Raw genomic sequence first — 14,004 nt, 5'->3', positions numbered from 1 at the left:
GTCTTTGATGCTTGCATTTGTCCACTTTGTCTAGCAAATGCACATAGCTTTAAACTCAATCTTAATTAAGCTAAAGTTTTTATTGGATTAATCAGGAGCATGTAAAGCTCTACCAACACAGTTATACAGTAGATGTAAGTGGAAAGGATGGAAGAAGTCTGGGAGGAGGGTTAAAAGCAACTCAGAGCTCTCCTGGTGCATATCTCTGAACAAACAGTTACCATTTGGGTTTGGGACAAGGTTAAACCTAGTGCTATATATCTCATCGTGCAGCCTGTGGGAAAACTAGAAGGTATAAGATATCTCCTTGTCCAAATTCTAAGAAAGTACCTAAATTATTCCAGCATATGTTATCAAGAGGATTCTGGCCTATTAAAAAGGTAGCTGAATAGTAATGAACCCACAAACACCCGACAGTGTATGTTTCATATTTTATTTGAGAATATTGAACAAATATACAAAACAAGGCAAGCAACATTTTAAAATACATTAATGTATAAATTTCATAACATGACTAGTGTTGTTAGTAAATAAAATGACTTTTTTTTGCTTTGGATTAAACTACTTTTTTTTTTTGCTTTGGATTAAACCCAAAATAGGTTAAAACCACTGAATCAAACGAATTTATGTTTGTTCCCTTGCCACTTTTCCACGGATTCAATGGGCCACATCCGTCTGAAAACAACAATTGGACTGTGGTCCATGTTGTCTCTGTTGTAACCCCATCCTTAGACACATTTAAAAACTTTCATTTAATTTGGAAGGATGGGAGTGTAGAGAGAGAGGGGGGGGGGTAAGCACACACTGGGACACAATATATTCTTACAGTTAAACTTATCATCATGCCTTGATCCTCCCTGCTAGCCTTGCATGGCAGATGAGGGGAACAAGTACATTGATTCCTGGTGTCTTTTGTTTTCTTTTTGCAGGAGGCAAGCTCATAATTCATTGTTATAGCAAGTCTCTGCTTTCTATTTTGCTTCTACCAAATACAATATCCAAGAAAGTCCAGCATAGGGATTTTTAAAAATTCATTCCCACAAAAGAAAAGAAAACATTTATTTAATATTCTCTTTACTCTGATGGGATATTCAAAAACCATGCAGTTGGTAAAAATCTCCTTTTAAAGGGTCACTGTTTTCTTGTCAGTCTACAGCCATGTAGAAGCCCCCCTCCCCACCACACACACACACACCTTCCCCAAATTATCATCAAGCAAAACTCTGATGCTGGTTGGTAAATCATAATGGGACTTCAGTAGGATTCCAGGAGATACTGAAGGATTCCAGGGCTGTCATGAACTTTGTAAAAGAACATAGCCAACTGATCCTCAACTGCTCTTTGCTCACCTCCGACCATTACATGGCTGTTCTGTGGTTAGGCAAGAAAATTCTGGGTCTTGGGGAAGAGAGGAAGGAACAGACTTCAAGAAATATTCAGGGATTTGGTGGGGAAACAAAGAAAGGGCTTCTTGTCAGGGCCAGACTGTTGATCATGATTCATATTAGCATGAATTTGTGACACTGACAACCACCCTCCCATTTTCAAATAGTTTGCCATCATTTCTCCAGCGCAATACTATATATTTCTCTTTTTCCTTTTGTCTCCTCTCTTTCTCATTTTCGTTTTTACATTTTAAGCCCAGTACATACAATATCACTGGTCAAGGATAGACAATTGATATTTCCATCCTGAATAGACCCATTAACTCAATGGGCATTTGGTAAACTAACACTTATGTAAGTTCTCTTGATTCAATATGTCTACTCTATTTGGGACCAAACTGGATTAAGGTTTTGTCTCACAGATGAGTATGAATAACTCTTGAGCATATTGGAAATCCTGGGGTGTTCTAGCATACATCAGATTGCTTTTTAATCCTATAGTACAAAATGTTATTAAACTGAAGCCACTATTGCTTGCTACAATTTTCCAAATATTTCAATACTTCCATCTCTACAATTTTTACGCATAAAATAAATGTTTTTAACATCTAGGTGTGAAATCTTGGTAAATAAATTCCTTCCACACAAAAATATAAAATGTTTCATAATCAATTATTTAATCCTACTTATACATCTAAACTATGTCAAATAAATATCTGGAGAATTTGCTCAATATATCAGTCTCCATATCTTGACAGCATTTGAACATTGTATGCTGTGGAACCTGCCATGTTGAAGACTGATGAAAAAACAGAGAAAGACTATAAGTTTATGGTGGAGTGTTGGCTTTACAAGCAAAATGGCCCAGGTTCAATGGTTGACAATTCCAGATAGAATTGGGAAAAATGTCAGTCAGGTATCACTAGTCAATCAACAGAAGTGGACCAATAGTCTCACTCAGTCTGTATCTTCTTTCTAGGAGATATCATCCCAGGTATGATAGAATGTTTGCATGCCTCAAGGTTTCCTGTCAACTTATGGCAACCATGTGCATTTCATGGAATTCTCTAAGGCAAGGAATACTCAAAGGGGATAGGATTTGCCAGTTCCTCTAAAATATAGCTGACAGCACCTGTTAATTGGCGGTATTCATCCAAGTTCTAAATAAGGCTTACCCGGCTTAGCTTTCAAGATCAGATGAGATCTGATTCCTTCAATGCATTTAGGCCCTATGATAACATGATAACATATAATTCCACAATTATATGTTGATTAGCTATGTCTAGTGATAAGGAAGACGTGGGAGACATGCAATCCATATGTATATTTGGCTCCTAGACTATTATCAACCGCCTCCTATTTGTTTTTACCTTCTATTTGTTTTTACCTCCTATTTGTTTTACCAGTCCAGAGACAATCTGGACTGCAGAACAGAAGTATTCTATGGTATGGGTGCATACTCTGGCATTCTCTTGTGCATAGAAAGTTACTGCAGTTGCTGCTAAATTTTAGCATAAAGTGGCCCTTAGTGGGATGAGGGAATCCAATGTGGGCTCCCAACCCAGAAAGCTGTCTCCCATGATAATAGGATGGATACTTTCCACCTCACAGCTGTTCAAATATGTTTTTTCTCCCTTTCCATTTTCAGGACAGTGAAACCATACAGATTACTGCCCAAACTTTGTTACAGTTTGGAATAGATGGGAAATCAAACATTGCTTTGTTGCAACAACAATGTTCTGCGTTCTCTCTCTCTCTGGTCTTCCTTTCTGTACTGCTCCTCTAGTTTTTGCTTTTCACAGCCTGAATTATATAAGGTAAAATCCGCACTTCTTCTGATCAGCTCAAATTGGCTAAAATCTGCAACATATTTTCCATTCTGAGAGAGAGAAATTACAGGCATAAATTCAAAACCCCAGAAGATCTCCTCTGGAATATATGATGTTCGGCTCTGACAAACTGCACTCGTTGACTCTACTGTGGCATTCAAAAGGACAACAAGCTCAAAATCTTTTTCTTTCAGGCTTTGGGGAGTAAGATCACTTAAAGGGCTATTCTCATCCAATACATGATAAAAAGTCAGAGGTAAAATCAAGAAAGGGCTTTCTGAGGAGGAGTCAACATGGAATTTGACACTGGCCTGGTTTAGTAGAATCCTCTCTCCTTCTTTGGTTTCATAGGTCTGAAGAAGTTTTCCAGTCAGCTGACACTGAATCAGAAGACTCTTTCTCATATTTGCCACTCGGATCACAAGGCAAAGATGGTCATTGTGTTTGGTTACAACAGCACAATGACTGAACTTTATGGTCTCTGCCCTTTTCTTGGGTCTAGCAATTTTGGCCAGGAAGGTCCCAGTGATGAAGATTTCAATTAATGTCGTAACAACCAACTGTGTCACTAGGAGGACAATAGCATGAGGACATTCCTCAGTGATGTATCGAAAGCCATAACCAATGGTCGTCTGGGACTCCAAAGAGAAGAGAAATGCCCCAGTTAGTGAGTCAACTTTCATGACACAGGGCATATGTTGGGAAGGGAACTTGTTCCCCTCCAGATCTCCATGAAGAAATGCAATGCCGTAATAAATGACTCCAAAAAGGAACCAGGTCATTATGAAGGTTGCAGCAAACAAAGTAAGTTTATATCTCCACTTCATGTCAATGACAGTGGTCCACAGATCCTGGAGGTAAAGCAGGTAAATCCCATCCACTTTGTCAATCCGCACATTACTGTGACCACTTTTGGACATCACGCGAGGTTTGCGTTTCTTAATCTTGGCAGTGATGCCCCCATTAACTAGCGGGGCTTGCGACATATTTATATGTGTTGCTTCCATAGCTGATGCCTCAGGCCTAGAAAGAGATAAAGAGAGACAGGTTGGATAGTTATTTTAAAACAACACAGATATAGTAACAGGTTTAGATTCAATCTCCAGTTGTATAGGCAGAAAGCTGCTACATTCGAAAGCTATCAGCCGAAACATGCTATTTCATTTCATGAACTGAATTATTTCCCTGATTTCCAAGTCAATATACACAATTCATCTTAAAGTTTGAAGAATATTTTTACCAAATGTCTACATGGTGTGCAAATAGTTCTCATACTTATAATACAAGGGAAGAACTCCAGTCCATCTTTAACAAACACTGGTCATCATCCATGGAATAATGAGATAATGCACAGAAACTGAGCTAAATAGAGTCATTTATTTGACCTATATTGTATGTAAGTTAATTTGATCTGAAATGAAGAAGAGGGAGATTAACCTGTTATGCATCTACCTGAGACCAGGTGTCTACAGTAACTACCTCCCTTGCGCAAAATATTTTGGACCTCATCCCTGGACAATCCCATAAATGGGATGCTCCACAGCTAGCCATTTATTGAAAGGCACTCCCATCCAAGTCTCAGGACCTCATAAGTGAGAGCAAAACCATGTTTGCCTCAAGTATAGACACCTTCACTACTCTTCAGATACCAGAACCTGTTGTACTCTTTGCCAAAAGGAATGCCAGGATGTACACTTTCATCTTAAATTCCCCCATCCCACCCCCATTTACAGACACCACTCTCAGCCAATTGTCAAAGCCTCTCAGATTCAATAATGGGGTGGGCAAAAAATCAAAGGCAAAAAAAAATCCACCTGATTCCAAAATGATCAGAAAAATCACACTGCAGTGAGAATAGGAGGGTTTTGACAATCCAAGGACACACATCCTTATCACATGATGCATTCTCGTACCTAGCATAACTTATGGTCTCACCATGGAGGCCATCAAAAAATCACTCTTTTCCACAGAGGTTATTACCATACTGGTCCAGATACATAAACCGAAACTAAGACACATGAGGAAATCACCTTTCATTATCTTTAATCTATATATCAGTCTTTTAGTTCTTTCTCTCCTGAGAACATTGGCACAATTATCTTTGAAACACAAATCTGAACTGTAATTTCTACAAGTAAATACTTTCTTCAGCATATAGTTGAGTTAGAGGAGAAAGGAAAGCAAGCATGCTCAGGAGTATGTAGGAAAAGATTCATGATAGAAATCTTTGCACCTGAAAACTCTGCAAGGCTACCTATACCATTACTCTCTCCAGCTTCAAAAGGTCAGTGGAGAAATGAAGGTCATTCACAACTTCAGCTCTCTAGCACTCTGGGCCCTCCCTCTGCAAACAGAGAAGGCACTAGACCACAAGCTTCTTCAGATTTGTTTACTGTGATTACTGCATGGTCCAGATGAAGATTAAGTGTGCCTACATTCAAAACTGAAGAAAGCACACAGAGAGCAGGATGAATTTGTCATTGCCAGCTTGATGCAACAAAAAAGACAGTTTCCAGGACCAGACAGTGGTTACGTAGTGCAAGACCATGCAGCATTAGCAGGAGTTTCCAATAACAAAGCTTCCTGCTCTTTAAAAAAATCCCAAAACTTACATCCTTTGTATTCTGGCACTTTGTGCTGGTAGAATTGTTTTGTTCCATTGTTTGGCTTCAAGAGAGAATCTTAATATGTGGTTCACTTTTATGAATCACATGGAAAGAAGATAATTCTCTCTTGTAATGACTTAAAAGAAAATTTCTGGAAACAAAAGGCATAGTTCTAGTAGGTATTTGTGGCCTGGCCGGGAGAGTAATGTAAATTCACTAATGAAACTTTCCTGTTTGTCAGAAGAATATTTATGTTTATACTCTTGACTGAATAACTATTGGCAGATTGCAGGTAAATCCATATTGATTTTTGTTTTCTCAGGCTTATACTACAAAGCTCAAAATAATGAAGGAGATTTCTGTAAAAAAAATCTTTGTGCGAGTGTAAAATCAACATACACATACATGCTGAATGCAGCCTGTCAATATAATAAACAGGAAAAAATTCCTGGTGCTGTGAACAAGAACAGTAAAGGAGGCAAGAGGGACATTCCATGAGAAAATGCTGTGCAGTCACACTGAGAACTGAGACACAGGAAAAAGGAAACTCATGTTAAGGAATGTCATAAAACTGCAAGGAAAGCAACTAGCAAGTGTGAAAGAAAGCTATTAATAAGAAATCTCTAGAACAATGAATCAGAAGGACTGCCGTATCTTCCAAAATTTCACAGCAGAAATTCATGTGGCTTAGTAATATCAAATTGAGCACAATATGGCCCAAAGTTATTAACAAGGAAGAACACATATGCTATCAGAAGCCACCATAGCCTGTCTTTGCTAGAGACTACTGGGGAGGGAAAGATCCTGCCCCCTCCTCACCTCTCCCATGTGCGCAAAAGCTATTTGCAGATAAGTGAATTTGTACTTTGAATTCACTCAGTGACAGGTGAAGTAAGCCAAGAGTAAAGAGAGAAAACGGAAGGAGGAGAGAGAAACTGGGACATTTTAAACGCAACTAAAGAAGTGGGATGAGAGAGAATTAATTGGGACTGACACTGTCAAATCAAGCCAGTTGGGGAGGGGCATGATCTACTCTTTATATCCAATTTCAGGTTTTTTTAAAAAAAAACCATACACTTCATTTTTATATGTTTAAAATAGAAAACATTTGTTAAGTTTAGTGGCTAAATTGTGTCTAAGCTCTCCATTCCAGTAACCTTCTAAAGATGTTAAACTATAGCTGTTACACATACACAGAGCCACCAGCAAGTATGACTTTTGTCAATGGTTCCATCTATACCGATCATTTAATGCAGTTTGAAACATTAAAAGTGTGTGGAAGAAAGCCCTTGTCTAGGCAGGGAAAATTGATGAGACCCCTGCCTCATGGTGGCTTATATCCAAAGAACCAGCTTTAGGGGCTCTTCTGCCAAAATACAAGTATCTAACTTCTTTTCTATTTTAGAGGGGTTTCTTAAAATAGTATATTTAAATGTTTAAATGTAAAAACAATCACATGCGGCAGAAATGGAAGTTAGGTACAGCAACTGCGTCTCTATACTGAAAAGAACTGGATGGGAAGAGAAGAAGCATCAACACCTATGTAGCAGAAGGAGCTCTAGAGAGTGTGCCTGCCTTTTCTGATTCCTCTCTGTTTCTTTCTTTGATCTATGGATGCACATTTTTCTTCTTCTCCCTATCTTCTTCCAAAAAGTTAGTCTTTTATGTCCCTCTGTATAGGAAGGAAGAATTGATGAGGCTTCTCTCTCATGATGCCATTTATTTATTTATTTATTTATTTATTTATTCTATTTGTATTTCACCTTTCTCTATCCCAAGGCGGCTTTACATATGGTAACTATTCAATGCCTTTGAACAACAAACAGATAAAATACATTAAGTTAAAGATTTAAAATTAAGATTAAGTGCACATTAAAAACATATAAAACATTACAATCATATTTAAAAATCTTAAAAAGCCAGCTTTAGGAGCTCTTCTCTCAAGATATAGGTATCTAACTTCTTTTCTATTCCAGAAGGATTTCTTGAAATAGTATATGCAAGTTTACTTTTTTCAGTTTTACAAGAGCATTCTGAGTATTTCTCTCCTGTTTTGTACCACAAGGTAGAACTGATGCAATGCACTCTGCTTGGTATAGATACCAAATATCTCCACACTGAATTTATTCAGTGAAGATGGGTGAAGATATCATTTAGTCTGTTTTTATGGAGAGCATTCCAATCTCTGCCAATTTCCTCATAAATGGAAATTGGCAGAAATTTTGAGCATTCAAAGGTGTGAAGTGTGGGGAAAAGCAAAACTAAAATTTAATTAATTCATGCTAGTGAGACAGCAAGACACACTGGAAAGAAAAAGCCTGGGAAGGCATTTGCATGTGTTGTGGTAGAACAGCTGCCTACTAAACCTACTAAAACTACTGAACCCACAAGCAACTACTGAAGTGACCTGCCTATATTCGAGTTTGGAATATAGGCTTTTGGGGCTCCAGCACCTAGTACCTGTGCTTGCTGGTACTGAGGATCTTGTTTAAAATGTCACGTTTTTGGTCTCTGCTATATTCCAATTCAAGCAAAAGTTGGTTTGTGAAGCCCAGTCCAAAGTAAGAATTCTCCTTATTGTTCTCACTACCATCGTGCCCGGCTTCCTAAACACAGCACAGGAATAAGTAAAGAGAAACCATCCCTGCCCATTGTGGGATCAACCTGGGTTGCTTACTTTCAACATACATTTTCAAGATTATAGATTATCTCTTCACATTGGGATCATTTCTTAGTGTTTCCTGAATAATAGGAACTTTTGGTCTAGTCCTCTTCACTTTTCAAAGTTATGGTGGGTAGAAAGAGAAATAAAAGTATCCTTCTCCCCACAGCAGTACAGCTTACACACAAGTTGCCACATGGTGGATTGAGCATCCTCTAACAGTGATAACTAATGCCACACCCCTACATGGTCTCTTCGAGTGAGGGATAGACCACAAAATCAATCAATGGGATTTATCTTGCTGCTTCTCCATACAGAAAAGTACTCCCAAGATTCCTTGGTTGCTACATGACCAGAGCTTTTCTTCCAACATTAGGAGAAATAATCCCACAACTACCAGGATTCCTTGTAGCTTCCAAATTTGAGTTAATGGTGACAGAGGGGTGAGACCTCTGTCACCATTTTGAGAAGGTTGAGCAGAACGGCTGAAAACTTGGATTTGGCTCTGGACTCTCCTAGAAGATATAGCTATGAGATACTCTCCAAAAATTTTACAAATAAAAAACATCTTAGCCATTTATGTATCTAAGCAACATCAGAATGCAGTCAAGATGGTAAAAGTGGTTCTGAAAAAGAACACACAAGCTAGGAGAGGCTGCAGCAGTTTGCTTTCATCTGAGCTTACTGGTAATGGCACCATTCTGGCCCCTCTTTGCCCCCCCCCCCCCACAAAGATAATTGAGTGTAAGCTACTTTTGCACTTTGAACTTAGTTTGTAGTAATTGAAGTAAGCTCAAGACGAAGAAGGAAAGCAGAAAAAGGAAAAGACAATCTAGAACATTTTAGAAGCAGCTGAAGAAGCAGGACAACGGAGGACTGATTGGGGGTTTCCCTGCGAAGTCAGAACAGTTAGGGGGTATGCTGTTTGACACACCCCAAACAAAAACTTGTTTGAACCAGACTATAACAAAACACTTATGGAACAAAAGAGAAACATAGCAGCCAAAGAGTAGAAACCATTAAGAAAAATGATACATGAAAAGTGATACTACCCCAATTCCTAGCTTAAAGTGTATCATTTTTTTCTCTACATTCCCTTAAGGAAGATGTGTTTCACAAGAGCAAGGGAGTTCCAGTCCTGGAGAGCAACCATGAACAATTTCTTTCAGTGTTGCTTGCACTGTTTGAACTCAAATCCCAAATCCTTTTCCTATCAGGTACTCTAGCTGAAACCATGAGGAGCCGGGGCCCCAGGCCTTCAAGAGATCAAATTAAGCAGCATTCTTCTTCTACCTATTTAATGAAGTCTTGTGAACTTCCATGACAAGGCAACATATTTTCCCTAAATTGCTGCTCAGTTAATATACCCCTAGGCTGTCTCGTAACATGAGTTAAAGAACCAAACTCCACCAATTTATCCCTGTATGACCTACAAAGGCAACACCCTCACTCCTCCAGTCCTGCCTAGACACCAGTGAACTTTGTTTTCTCACTGTTTTCAAGGCAGTGATTCTTTCTCTACTATCAATGCTTCAAAGCTGTGATTTTCTGGGTCCTGTTCTGTGAAATAAGCATTAGAATAGTATCTCACCAGTCCTTGGTGTCTTCCTCTCTCCATTTGTGTTTCTTTATTAGGTAACATGCACGTATCATTTTAGTCACTTCCTTTCCTATCCTGGAATGGATCCCACCCGATCCTGGCCTTTCTCCCCCTCCACTTCCTGCATTCTGTTTCTTTCATCATCTCTCTTCTCATGTGATCCTGAATTCCTGTTGTTTATATCTTTAAAGCCCACAGAAATTTGTGTAGGATTCTTTGGCTGAATAAATATTTCTCATCTTTTCTCTGCCATCCTTGTCAAATTAGCAAGAGGACTGCCAAGGCTAGCAAGCTGCATTGGGCCATTGGATCCACAGTTGAATGGTAATGAGGGTAGTGAGTCTGTGCAGTATCACAAAGAAAGACCACGCGGCAAGTAATAAACATGCCCACAAAGTCGACCCTCATCCCTACCTCCTCCCTCCCAACTTGACTGACTTGTGCCTGGAAGCATGAAAGATTGCATTCTTTCCAAACCTCTGCTTCGTTTGTTCCAATGTTCTATGTCGTAACACTGGATATTCCAGTTCCCCCTATAAACGTGCCCTCTGTTTTCTTGTTGTTGTCACTGATGTGGTGGGCCAGTGAGTTCTCCAGTCCAATTTTTGGGTTGAAATGGAAAAGGTTACCTTTTGCCAGAGGACATTCTCCTTTCGAAGGAACTCAGTACTCCCTTGATCTTATGCAGGCAAATGACTTCTCTGAATCTGCCTAGTCTGTATTACCCATACTGAGATGCACATTTTTGAAAGAAAGAACAGATATGTGGGGAGCACTCAATGTGTATTGGGAATCTGGGATATAACAGAACAGACAACCTTTGAAGACAGATCAGGGCAGACCTCAGAAAAATTGCATTACAGGTCCTGAATACTGGGGATATTGGGAGTTATCATTGAAAAACCGATTCTTCTAAGCTTTGAGACAAATGTTGGCAAGCATGATCACTGAAAGAGAAGTGGCTGTGATGCTGTCAAAAGAGTGTGTGAGAGAAGGTGTCACACAGAGAAAGAGGAAAACTAGGATATCATAAATATGTGCTGCCATATATCTTGCTCTTATACTATCTATCATAGCAAAACATGCTTGGGAACTCTAGTTTGGTAAAATGCTAAAGCCATTATCTATTGTTTTTGCCATCTTTGTTGCCACCTGCCACATGAATTGGTTTCCAAAGATCAGGAACAAATTCAGATAGGAGATTTCCACATGAACTAATTCAAGGCTGATTTGTCAATCAGTATGTCTTGAGTTGTTTACATACCCACCAACTCTCTCAATTTGTCAGGGACAGCTCTGAATAGTCCCCTGTATTCCCACTGTTTCAATTGCTTTAATAATAACCCCTTTCACCCTCCGCCTTGTCCTCAGTTTGTTTCAATAGCAGAAAATTGAGTTAGAAGTGCAAAAGTAGTTTGGAGCTGTGGAATTTTTCCCCCTTCCCAGTAGGTTGAGGCAAAAGCAAATTGTGACAGCCTCTCTTAGCTTGTGAGTTCTTTTCATTAATAACTTTTGCATTTTTAACTACACTCTAATGTTGCTACCAAGTTTCAACAGTGAAACGTTGGAGTGTCTATAGTTGTGTTTCAGGATGCCAGTCTGTGAGATTCAGTTGCTTGTGCCATCTATGGCCTGCTAATGAACTTTAGCTGTTTGTATTGTGCGTAGCTAACATTACTGATTTTATATATTCCCCCCCCTTTTTTTTTCTGCCAAGTAGGGCTCTCAAAACACAATAAAATGCAGATTGTAAACAAAATTATGATTCTATTCATAACATTTTAAGAACCTTCATTATAACAACAATAAAAGACAAAGCCAGCACCCAGCCACTTGGAGGCGTTTCTATAATAAATCAGCCCATGTGCCAATGGCCTGCTTGAATACAAAGGTTTTGATCAAGAGACTGGGTACATGTATTTGGAAACACTGAATGCCTTTCTCCTTAAAAATAGCTGTGCTTCCTCACACCGATATAAATATCTTCTAATGATTCCTTTTCCAGCTTCTAAACATAGCAATTTAAGAGGGTCCTGCTTGGGAATGAAAGAATGTTCCTATAGTTTGAATGACTTGTATTTGGTTCATAGCCAGTTAAGGCTCACATATACAGCAGTATCTTTTACCTAGAGGGGGAGCCTAGGTGCTAAGCTATGCCAACAGATTTATGGGATATAGCCTGTCTTCATAAACTGTTTCTTCTTTGAGACAAAACTATTGATTTGAGTGAGATTTACAAGCAGGGAAAGTCTTCAGGATTACCACCATAATCTCTCTTGAAAGATTTGTGCAGGGCTTTTATTACTTATTGACTAAACAGTCTTTCTTATGTTTGATGCTTCTTGGTCTGGATTTCCACCCCACCCCCTCGTAGGATCAAATTCAATTTTAAATAAAAATTGTAGAAACCTTTACATCTGCAGCTATTCTTTTAACAAACATTCTAACAATGCTCTTGGAATACAGGCTTCTATGAGAAATTCCCCCCACCCTGCTGTGTGTTCAGATTTTTTTTTTAATGAATGACATTTCCGGAATTACAAATTACTCAAGGCTCTCTCTTGCCAGGATATGGCATCCAACTTCCTTACATTCAAACACCTCTGTAGATCTTCATTAATGCACTAGACACTCAAAGCTGGGGCGGATGATTTTCCACTTCCCTCTCTCACTCCAGTTCACACTACCTGCTGTTTCTTCTGCTTCTTTTTTTCCAAGACTGCAAAAGTTTCAACAGCCCTTGGCTCACTATAAGGACTAACTTTCCATTCCATTAAATCAGGTCCACGTGTCAGTTTTAAAGCTGCAGGTTACAAAGAGATCTTATCAGCCACATGTGCTTCCAGAAACAATACCAAGCACTCCAGCTCTGTATCATTTTACAGCTTCAAAGTGCTAAACAAACATTAATTAGTCCTGACCACAGTCCTGCTGAGAAGGCAAGTATCAATATCTCCATTTTACTTACAGAGGAGGAAAGGAGCCTAGGGTGGTCAGCATCTCATCCAGATCCCTGTAAAGATGACCGAGGAGCAGAGCCAAGAAGAAAAAGGCAGGCATCACTACTAGCCTTTTATCCCCTTTCCGTACTCTAGTTTCCAGCCTTCCCGTTCCCCTTCATTTTTGATGGGCCCCCTGGCATCCTCTGTTTTTTTTCCATGCTCTGGTCTCTCTTTTCTTTTCAGTGCACGCTCTGCAGACTCTTCCGCTTGTTAATGAAGAGCTACACAGAGACAAGTGCTTTGTCCTGCTGCCTCACCTCCAGCCCATTGATCTGTTCAACTTAAAATGTTTCCTTCACTCTCGTCAATTAAGATCATTTATCAAGGAGGGTGAAAGGTTGACCTGATCTACTACAGGGAATGGGCTCATCCTGTCTGTTTCCAGCCCAAATTTCACATAGGTTAATCCATTTACAAATCTGCTCTATCATATTTCTGCCTTGATTTGTGGGTTTTTATGTATTCTGAACTTATTTTCTCACCAAACAAATTATTCCTAGCCTTTTTTTTTAGAGAGATATCCTATGCCCTGCTAAGGTTGATGCCAGGAAGGTGAGAAGGAAGTAAGAACAGCCTTTTTGCTCTTTCTTTCCTCCTACCAGCTGTGGGCTTTCTATGCTTTAAGCCAAGGAGAACTTCAGGCCCTGGTGCAATTCAGGCTTTTTGTGCGTCCTGTCCCAATCTCCGAAATAGTCAGATCCTTTTCCTTGTGACACATCACTTAGCAGCAATGCATGTATTATAATGTTTGTTTCTTCCTTTCTAGAAGTTTGAAATGACTCTCCTAAGATTTACTTATTGGTCATAAGAGCTTTTTTAATGCTGTTGGGTTCTTAATCTATAAAAAGAGGTGCTACCTAAATATTAAGAAAATATTGTCCAACAGAGCCATATGACTGTGGAATAGAGTTCCTCAGAGG

The 14,004-nt window shown here is 39.2% G+C and overlaps 1 protein-coding gene across 2 annotated transcripts; it reads right to left on the bottom strand.

Annotated features, from left to right (window-relative positions):
- Positions 1-417: 417 nt before the first annotated feature.
- Positions 418-13,303, bottom strand: KCNJ15 (potassium inwardly rectifying channel subfamily J member 15). Of its 2 annotated transcripts, none has more exons than XM_060770337.2 (2): positions 13,051-13,303; positions 418-4,237 (listed from the first exon to the last, which is right to left on the bottom strand). In XM_060770337.2, exons 1-2 carry the CDS (start codon positions 13,140-13,142, stop codon positions 3,094-3,096), a joined length of 1,236 nt encoding a protein of 411 aa, XP_060626320.2. In that variant the 5' UTR covers positions 13,143-13,303; the 3' UTR covers positions 418-3,093. The 2 variants fall into 2 exon arrangements, with proteins under 2 accessions (XP_060626320.2, XP_067322816.1); XM_067466715.1 differs by lacking the exon at positions 13,051-13,303 and adding an exon at positions 10,074-10,099.
- Between the last annotated feature and the right edge of the window lie 701 nt (positions 13,304-14,004).

This window comes from Anolis sagrei, chromosome 3, assembly GCF_037176765.1.
Source record: "Anolis sagrei isolate rAnoSag1 chromosome 3, rAnoSag1.mat, whole genome shotgun sequence".
NCBI classification, from domain to species: Eukaryota; Metazoa; Chordata; class Lepidosauria; order Squamata; family Dactyloidae; genus Anolis; species Anolis sagrei.
This window is presented reverse-complemented; position numbering and strand designations above follow the sequence as displayed.

What these genes read in the sequence shown, in the direction of transcription:
- KCNJ15 (XM_060770337.2), bottom strand. Translation starts at nt 13,142, where the DNA reads ATGCCTGCCTTTTTCTTCTTGGCTCTGCTCCTCGGTCATCTTTACAGG. An exon ending in CTAGGCTCCTTTCCTCCTCT is followed by an intron (nt 4,238 to 13,050) that starts GTAAGTAAAATG and finishes ATCTCTTTCTAG; the next exon opens with GCCTGAGGCATCAGCTATGG.